We start from the raw sequence: 9,837 nt of genomic DNA, 5'->3' as shown, positions 1-9,837 counted from the left end.
CTACACAACAACAGCAGACTGCACCAGATTGTGAGTCCGTCCCTCCAACAGTGCGTCTGTGTCTCTTTGTGTTCGGCTGAATCACTCACATGCTCGTCACACAAGTGGATGAATGGACTCTCCCTGCTGTCACATGACCTCCCCCCTCCTCCCTCCCCCCTCACGCTGACCTGCACCCGGTTCTGACCCAAACCCTGAAACCAGGTCTCGACTCTGGTTCTGTCAGAAAGCACAGTCCTCACAGAGCCTGATGTAAACGGAGGTCAGCTGACCTGCATCACCGTGGTGACAGAGCGTGCTCTGTCCGGCCTGCAGCAGCTGGACTGGGAGGAAGTTCTGGGTGTGTTCAGACCCAACAGTACAAGTATTTTATAGACCGTTGTCGTGTTTAAATCCTGAATATTCACATTTTTCAGCGCAGCGCCTGAAGCTTTGAGGAGGGACGATGTTCTGACCGGGTTCTGCTCATGTGACTGAACTGAGACGCAACGACACGCAGAAGAGGACACTTCCTCTTCCTGTTTCCAGCAGGACACACATCGCTGATGCACCGGAAACACACACACACACACACACACACACACACAGTCCTCACTCTGATAGAACCCTGGAGCAGTTTGTGGGTTCAGACCTGGTTCTGTCTGGTCCTCACAGAGACAGAAGAACTGAGCAGCTTCCTGCTCATAGTTAACCAGCTGCTAACCAGAGTTAACTAGTTGGTTATTAGAGTCTCACCTTTAACCAGCAGCAGGATCCAATCAGAGAGAATCTGACCAGCAGGGTGATCAGGTGAGGTCCACCTGAGACAGGTGAGCCGTCAGCCGGTCTCAGGTGGACCTCCGTCACAGCCGGAGGATGTCTGACTGTAGAAGTCTGACCCGTTTACTGAACCTGCTGTTCTGTCAGAGCCTCTGATTAAAGGAGTCCACACTGAGGAACCAGCACCTTGTGGTTCTGTTTGTGTCCCATCAGGTCAGATGATCAATAGAACTAAACAGAACTGGACACCTGAGAGAACCGAGCTGCAGCTGCACCAGTCTGAGAACAGCATCACCAGAACGTCAACAGAACGTCAACAGAACATCAACAGAACCTCACCAGAACCTCACCAGAATGTCAACAGAACATTGTCTGAACATCACCAGAACCTCTGACCATCAGTGGCTGTAGAACCGGAACCGCAGCTCCGACAGGTTTCTCCTCTGAACAGAATCCTGACATCAGCACTGATCAGCTGATCGATCATCACCTTCAAACAGCTGTTTCTGATTGTTGACCAGCGGGGTCAGAGGTCACCACGAGGGCGGTAGCGGCAGCGGGCAGGGCGGTACCGGTCCGGTTCGGTTCGGGCGGACTCACCAATGGTGGAGATGAAGGTGGTGTTGAAGGCGTCCTCGCTGAACCGGAACAGCAGGCAGGTCTTTCCGACGCCGCTGTCTCCGATCAGCAGCAGCTTGAACAGGTAGTCGTAGGTCTTCGCCATGGCGACGGTTTCCCGCCGTTTGTCCCGGTGCTGCCGCCGACTGACCGGACTGTCCGGGCCGCTCGGTGTCCGCCGCTGGGAGCTCTGGTTCCACTGGTTTCACTGGTTCCGTTCTGGTTCTACTGAAATCGGAGGACAGGAGGCGGAAACTGCCCTGGTCAAGTTACCGAGAATGAAGAGCGAAGACATCCGGGACGCGCACAGGGAAACGCTTCAAAATAAAAGCACCCGGAATCCGTTGTTGGCGTTGATCATGTTCAAGCCTTCAGCGGCTCTGATGAGCTCAGCAGTCACACTGGTTGGTATTAACTTTGCTCTTTAGCAGCTGAAAACATCCCTCCATCCGTCCTTCCATCAACTCTACAGCATCGGAACCTGGGGTAGAGGTGATACTGGGTCACCACAGGTTTTCCTTCTGTTCCTGTTCCCTAATCTGTTGATGTTTTATGATCAGATGAGTCGCTGCTTTAATCGCATATAAATAAACCGACAAAGTTTAGAAATTTCTGATTGTAAATGTATTTTTATCTTGTTTTCTGTCTGTGGCTGTAAATACACAGAAACAGAGGAACCGAACTGTTCATGAAACTCGGAGAAAACTGAACGTCACAGCAAAGTTTCTTTATAAATATTCATGAAGTTTTACAGACTGGGTTGACTCTCTGATGAACAATAAAAAACAATAAATCTTCTTGTACTTTACACATCTGCCGCTTTATTCTTGCTTTGAACTTACTTAAAGTTCTATCATCACATTACCTCCACGACTCCGTCCTCAGTGGATGTGGTTTCAGCTTTGAAACGGGGCTTTTGTTTTGAAAGTACGACGATGTGTTTCCGGTTTGTCCTCCAGCAGCTTTATTTAACCCGGAAACGCGTGACGTCATCAGCCAGGAGGGCGGGGGGGCTATTAGTGTTGGGGGGCAGTTTGATGGAATTTAAACTCGACAAAGGCAGAAAACTGATCAACACTCAGATGAATGAAGTATTTACAGCATCACTGATAACTCTGAGCTCCGGGGTGTGGTCACTCCATCCCATAAGCTTGTTTCCTGCATCAGCCTGGAAACAGCACAAATATCTTCTACATTCAAAAGGACTCTGTAATAATATAATTAAAACCATTTATATGTTCAACCGCAGTCTGTCGCTCTATTACATACATGAACATAAACATACATGAACACTGGTGTTCCTGTGTTCCTCGTCTTTGCTGCTGTAACTCTGCTACTTTTCCCTCTTTAGGGTTGATAATGACTATGTTTTATTTTGAAGGGGCAAAACCTGTGAAATAGAACCTGACAACCTCCCAGTAAGATCAATTCACATTCAACTTTATTTCTAAACCTGCTCCACAACATCCCATAGTATGTCTTCACACCGATGCTGGAAGCAGCAGGTCAGGTTTCCGGATCCGGTCTGGAGGAAAGCCTCTGTGACGTTTCATCTTCTGAACTCTGTCATGCTGGTGTTTGTTGGACCTGGACCCTGATGGAGGAACGTCGCAGCAGCTGCACAGATTCATTACTGAACTCGTTTCACAGACTCATAAACTAAACTTCATCTCTGCAGCTTTGAGACAAGCAGACCTAAAGAAAGCGTTCAGGTTCGTCTGTTAGCTTGTGTTCCTGTCTAATCAGCTGTGTGTGGATGTGTTGCAGCGTAACTTCCTGTGTCCAGGCTTTAACCCGGATCATATTTCTGCTGTTGGTTCATGTCGCTGTGCTGCTGGGAGCTTTACAGACTGAAGCTGTGAACTCGTTTCCAAAGATAAAGAACATCAATCCAAGCAATCAAAGCCAACAGTTAAGATCAGCAGACGTCACCAGAAGCACTGAAGCTGGAAACAGAGGGACAGGAGCCGTGTTGCTTTAGAACCTTGTATATTTCTGGATCTGGAGGTGAAGACAGCAGTAACAAGTAGAAATAATAAATAACAGATGCAGCACTACCGTTAAAAAAATACCAAATATGTAAGAGGAGCAGAGCGCTGATGGGATCTCATGTTCAGCGACTGCAGGTTCACCTCATTCCTGGTCAGGTGAGATTATTGTGCGTACGTTTGCTGTGAATGTTAGCGACACATGAAGCTGCAGCTGCAGAAGCCCCGCCCCCTCCACACAAGCCACACCCCTCTACAGCAATCATTTCTGAACATATGAAGCGACGTCTGAAAGCCTCCCACCGACCGTTTCCCTGCAGCCCCAGAGAGGTACGACCAGTCAGCGGGGGAGGAGGGTGAGCCAGGTGAGACAGGTGAGGCTCCCACAGCGACCTCCTTCCTTCAGCTTCAGTCCAGATCTTGAACACGACGGCAGATATCAGCTGTAAACTCTGAGCACTTTGAGTTTCCTCCCAGATCCTTGGTGAGAACCTGAAACACAACAACAGCAACGTTTCCATGTTGACTCCATCTGTTCTGAGGGTGTGGCCTTAACGGTCCAATCAGCAGGCGGCGCCGTTTCTCAGGTAGCCTCCAAACACGGAATGTGACGCGAATGTTGAGACTCATGGAGGGGATCAGCTGCAGCCTGACGTAGGTGTTGTGTGTGTGTGTGTGTGTGTGTGTGTGTGTGGCTGTAGTTGTGTGTGTGTGTGTGTGTGTGCGTGTGTGGAGTTGTGTGTCTGTAGCTGTGTGTGTGTCTGTAGTTGTGTGTGTCTGTAGTTGTGTGTCTGTAGCTGTGTGTGTCTGTAGCTGTATGTGTGTCTGTCTGTAGTTGTGTGTGTCTGTAGCTGTGTCTGTAGTTGTGTGTCTGTAGCTGTGTGTGTAGTTGTGTGTCTGTAGTTGTGTGTGTGTGTAGTTGTGTGTCTGTAGCTGTGTGTCTGTCTGTAGTTGTGTGTGTCTGTAGTGGTGTGTGTCACCAGAGAAACATGCCGACTGTTTCCATAAACCAATCACAGCTGTTGTGGGCGGAGCTAAGCAGACGAGACCTGATGATGGAAACGAGCAGCCTGAATCGATTTCTTGTGAAAGGATGAGCTGACGGCAGGTTGGCAGCTGTCTGCTGCGCTCAGGAGGCCGGTCTGAGCAGCCATTGGCCGATCACTTCAGGTGTCTGGTTTCCTTCAGGAAACTACCTCCAAACAGAAACATACCAGCTGAAGGTTCTGCAGAGAACCGAGTCGCTGTTCACCAGTGAGTCATCCATGTTCGCACTGAATGCTTCATCAGGGCTCTATCGCCTAGCTCCGCCCACGACGGCTGATTAGTTTACAGAAACAAATCAAAGCAGACGGATGTTCTGACTGGAGCCACTCTGAGCAGTCAGAGGCTCCACCTGGTGGAGCAGCCAGGCACTGCAGCTGATCTTCACGGTCCGTTCTGGGCTCAGTCTGTCACTGATGGATCAGTAACACGCCTGCACGACTACGAGCAGCTCAAACCTTCAGGACTCTGACAGCAGCTATCAGCTGGTTCTGATCTTTATCAGCCGCCACACTCACAGCTACAGCTGCTGAACCCACAGAACCGTCTGGTTCTCCCTATGAACACAGCACAACAAGTCCTGTGGTTCAGAACCAGTCAGGAATCCAGAGCTCAACGGGGATGTCGTCTGAATGTGCTGGATCTGGCTGCTTGTTTCTGTGACTCCTGAACAAGAACTGGACTGGTTCTGTCCAGTCAGGCAGCTACAAACAGCTTCAATGGTCAGAGAGGAACCATGTGGAACCACCTGAGTTCTGACAGTGAAGCATCACACCATCAGATGTGTCCCAGAGCAAACTGGGTCTATTGAGTTCTGCAGGTTCTCACCTTCTTGTCCCTGATGGTGTCGAAGCAGGCCGTCTGGATCTTGTTGCCGTAGTCATGGAGACCCATGTGACGCAACATCATGACGGCGCTGAGCAGCAGGGCGGTCGGGTTGGCCAGGTCCATGCCGGCGATGTCCGGGGCGGTACCATGGACCTGCAAACACACTCAGGTTCTGGTAACTGAGATACAAACTCCTCCTTTACTGCTCAAACCAGAGCTTCAGCTGAACCCTGGTATCGACCTGGAGACAGGCACGGATTCAGTACTGGTCCCAGCCTGTCCCGGGTCACTCATTAAAATATAATAATATTTATTAAATCTCTTCTATATATATATATATATATATAGAGAGAGAGAACAGCTGTGTTCTAAGCATATATACACACATCTATATATATATTGAGCAGAGACAAACCGATTCGAAGATGGCGACTCCGTTGGCGCCGATGTTGCCGCTGGGCGTCACTCCGAGTCCTCCAATCAGACCAGCACACAGATCACTGAAACACAGTCACATGACCTCAGCGCTCACAGCTCAGCCTGTGATTGGCCGGTAAATATAAATGACCCTCACTGACCTCAGGATGTCTCCGTACAGGTTGGGCATGACGAGGACGTCGAACTGGGTCGGATCCTGAACCATCTGAGAACCAGAGAAACCCAAAAGGTGAAACCAGAGTCATAGACTGACAGGATCTACTGGTGGAAGGTAACCCTAACCGGGCCGGCTGTGGTTCTGGTGGTCGAGCGAGTCGGTCAGTGATTGGGTGGTTGGCGGTTCGATTCCCCCCTGTGACCTGTGTCATGGTGGTCGTGTCCCTGCCTGGTGTGGATGCGTATGAATGGACTGTTGAGGTGGTGGTCGGAGGGCAGAATGGCAGCCAGGCCTGTCAGGCTGCCCCAGGGCAGCTGTGGTTACATCTGTAGCTACCACCACCGGGGTGAATGTGTGCCAATGAATGACTGACAGTGTGAAGCGTCTGTATAAATCTGATCCATTATTATTATAACCCTGGTTCCATTCTGGGCAGCTGCTCCACTTCAGGCAGACGGCGGAGCAGAACTCGTTCTAAAACTCTGACGACTTGAGCTGAAAGCTTCAGCTTTAATGTGATCTGCAGTGAGCTGTGTTTGGTCCAGCTGAGACCTACAGCTCAGTCTGAACATGTGTCAGGAATCCAGCTGGTGAACTCTGAACTCACATTGAGGCACACAGTGTCCAGGTACATCTCAGTGAACTTGATGTCTTTGTAGTTCTCGGCCACCTCACGACATTTTCTCAGAAACAGACCGTCTGACATTCGCCTGCAGACACAGAAGGAGATTCAAAACTCACTGACAACACCTGGAACACACACCTGGAACACACACCTGGAAATCACACACCTGGAGACCACACACCTGGAACACACACCTGGAACTCACACACCTGGAGACCACACACCTGAGGGCTGTAGTACGAAGTGAGATCAGTGCAGGAACGTTGAGCCTGAAGTCAGTTTTTAATTACATAAAGGTGGCTCTATTTAACCTGCTAGGTCTCCACGGTAACTGATGCTGTGGAGCTAGGTCTCCACGGTAACTGATGCTGTGGAGCTAGGTCTCCAGCAGCTTCCTGTCCTGCATGATCTCCAGCAGCAGCTCTTTAAAGTCACAGTTCTTGATGTTCCTCGTTGTTCTCATTAGAACAAGCTGCTGGCTGGAGCAGGAGGAACCTGATTGGTCCGTTTGCTGCAGAAGAGTCACATGACCCTTTAAACTCCTCCTTTAATGAGAACAGAGTCTGAAGCAGGAAGTGTGATTAACAGAGAACGCTGATCAGGACCTTCTGACCCCTGATGTCTCTGGCTGGGCTTTCAGGCTTTGCTAAGCAGACTCACACAAACAAAGTCTGGATTTGTTGAACCTGCTTCGTAGTTCAGCCCTCAGGACACAAACAGCGGTAGCTATGCTAATACCAACCACTGCACATGGAGTATAGAGAACAGGAGGAGGACAAGAAGAAGAGGAAACATGGAGAAGTCTGATAGAACTCAGATCCTCAATCAGCAGCTCAGGTTCCTCACATGATGTTGGCTTTGTGGACGGCCGTCACGCTGTTTCTTTGGTTGTTTCTGGCGTATTCGAAGGCGTATTCTGCGATCCGTCTGCTGGCGTTCTCAGTGATCAGTTTGATGCTCTGAACAACACCGTCCACGATCTACGACAACAAGACGAGAAGATCAGAAACGAGAAGCCAAGAGCTGAAACCACAGCGGAGGAGCTTCAAACTCTGACAAACTTTATTCATTTTAACCCTCTGAACCCCAAGTTTGTCTTATTCTGCTTCACTGTGGGTCATTATTTGTCCTGCAGCTCTGTGGAAACTACAACCTTCTTCTCTCTGCTCATCAGCTGTAGGAAGATGTTCCACCATCAGATGTAGGAAGATGTTCCACCATCAGCTGTAGGAAGATGTTCCACCATCAGCTGAATGTATCTCCACCAGCTGGCTCCTCTGGTCTCTGGTTCTGATCTGTACTCCATCTACTCATTGATCCAGTAGGGTGGATTCAGGCTCTCTGAGGAAACTCTGGCTGCAGTTCACCTGAAACTCTCTGAATGTTTCCTGTTGGTCAGAGCTGGTTCTGGTTCTACAGGATCAACTAAAAACTGTTTATTTCAGGACATGTTTTAAATGAGACGTGTAGAATAATTCCTATTAATTTATTTCTATTCAATAACGATCCTCTTCAGGGACACGAAGCTGAAGCTCTGATGAGTCTTCTGCACTTCGGGAGCTTCAGGCGGATACATGGTGTCGTTTCAGTGATCTTTAAGGCTAACGTTTAAACCCACGGGGCGTTTTGGGGTTCAGAGGGTTCAGATCAGCTTTAAAGGTCACATATTGTGTCAGTGAGACTCTGAGCTGCAGCAGATACAGTTTATGAATGAAACAGAAGCTGCTGTGAGGACTGAACACACACGGAGGAGGATGGAGCTTCACTGTGGTCCATGTGACACAAACACTGAATCTACTGCCAGCTGCAGATCTGCACTGATGCTGGACATCAGAGTTGTGAAGAACCTCCTGATCTTCCACCTGGACTCAGATCTGAGCTCACAGTGTGAACAGACTGGTCCACATCAGGACTGTGCAGGTGAACAGGTGAGCTTCAGGAAGCTGCAGTGGTTCTGTCGTATTCACAAAACATCCAGCAGCTGCTGTCTGAGCTTTAGGAAGCAGCTGACCATGGATTAGACCTCCATGAGTCTGAGAGCATCTGAAGGATCGTTCTGCTTCATCTCATCCTGCTGCGTCTCCTCGGTGTCTGTGGGAGAAGAACCGGCTCCTGTTGGACAGCTTCAGCCTCAAGTTCTCCAAAGAAGCCTGAATTATTCATGAAGAAATTTCAGCTTTCAGTGCGACTGAACAGAAGCTCAGGACTCAACCATCTCCATCAGAACCTGCAGTCTGACCCGATCACCACTCGTCCACAGCTCAGTGTCCATGTGTGACTGTGACACTCAGCAGCTACGTGTTGGATCATCTCACGAACCATCAGCAGGTCCCAGCTCGTCTCAGTTGGAAAAGAATGACAGAAAATGACTGAACGTGTCCAAAACAAGTCAAACACTGTGTAGAAAAGTCTAAAGACCTGTCAAAGAATAGCTAAAACGAGTCCAAACTGTACAGAACCACTCCAAAATGGTCCAGTTTCAAGTCATTTTAGACAAGTTTTGGTTCATTTTTGGACAGTTTTCTTCTTACTTTGGACACGTTCACTCAGTTCTTCTCCTGCAGACGAGAACTGGAGCTTTCTGCCCCATAACCAGTGGTTCAAGTCAGTCTGGACAGAAATGAGACCAACAGCTCACTCTTTATGTCTGAGCTCAGCTTCGTCCTGGCTTCTCTGAATCTCCAGAGTTTAAAGGTACCTGACTCAGAGACAGCAGACACCACAGCAGGATGAGAAGAAGCAGAACAAACCTCTGAAGCTCCTCAGAGACCTGCAGGAAGCCGAGTCAGTGTTCAGGAAGGAAACAAGCAACCTGATCAATAATGGGCCTGATCAGCTGGAAACAGAGATAAACTGCTCAAATAGAGATTAAACCTGAACCTACAGTCTGGGTCAAAGCCCTCAACACTCCACCAAGGATTCTGCTCTGAACAAACGGTGTAAACGTGCAGCAGAAGGTGAAGAACTCTGAACCGAAGCAGGACTCTGAGCTGCTGTGGATAAACTTCAGACTAATGTGCTCTGTGAATACGACTCCGGCGCTGCTTCCTCCTTCTTACCAGGAGACGAACAGGATCAGAGCGTCCTGCGGCTGCTAGCTGACCTGCAGGAAACAGGTGAGGAGGCAGGTACACCGTCAGCACAGGTAACAGCACCTGCACACCTGTTTTATCAGCCTGACAGGTAACCCTAACCCTAACCCTACTCATCTGCAGCTTCAGCAAGTCACATTAAAGCACACAGAGAAGTTGAAGCCTAACCCACCTGATATCAGAGCTGACACCGTCAATCAGTCGATCAATGAGCTGATCAATCAAACATCTGGAGGTTCAGCTCCTCTCAGTAGCACTTCACTGCCGTTCTCTCGTTAAACAGTAAAC

At 49.2% G+C, this 9,837-nt stretch overlaps 1 protein-coding gene across 3 annotated transcripts in view; it reads right to left on the bottom strand.

Moving 5' to 3' along the window:
* Positions 1-2,796: 2,796 nt before the first annotated feature.
* The window catches only part of LOC103375458 (isocitrate dehydrogenase [NAD] subunit alpha, mitochondrial-like), an 11,106-nt gene continuing 4,065 nt past the window's right edge, over positions 2,797-9,837 (bottom strand). The window contains exons 6-12 of one of the 3 annotated variants that reach the window (XR_521212.1): positions 7,304-7,437; positions 6,440-6,542; positions 5,816-5,880; positions 5,653-5,737; positions 5,238-5,390; positions 3,673-3,857; positions 2,797-2,994 (exon numbers count right to left, since the gene is read on the bottom strand). Coding sequence is in view for 1 of the 3 variants with exons in the window: in XM_008305758.1 (XP_008303980.1) it covers positions 3,774-3,857; positions 5,238-5,390; positions 5,653-5,737; positions 5,816-5,880; positions 6,440-6,542; positions 7,304-7,437 (624 nt within the window). In the remaining 2 variants the exon portion in view is untranslated. Of the gene's footprint in view, positions 3,858-5,237; positions 5,391-5,652; positions 5,738-5,815; positions 5,881-6,439; positions 6,543-7,303; positions 7,438-9,837 lie in introns of all 3 variants that reach the window. The other 2 variants (XR_521213.1, XM_008305758.1) reach the window with 2 other exon arrangements.

Source organism: Stegastes partitus, unplaced genomic scaffold, assembly GCF_000690725.1.
Source record: "Stegastes partitus isolate 25-593 unplaced genomic scaffold, Stegastes_partitus-1.0.2 Scaffold2605, whole genome shotgun sequence".
Classification (NCBI taxonomy): domain Eukaryota; kingdom Metazoa; phylum Chordata; class Actinopteri; family Pomacentridae; genus Stegastes; species Stegastes partitus.
This window is presented reverse-complemented; position numbering and strand designations above follow the sequence as displayed.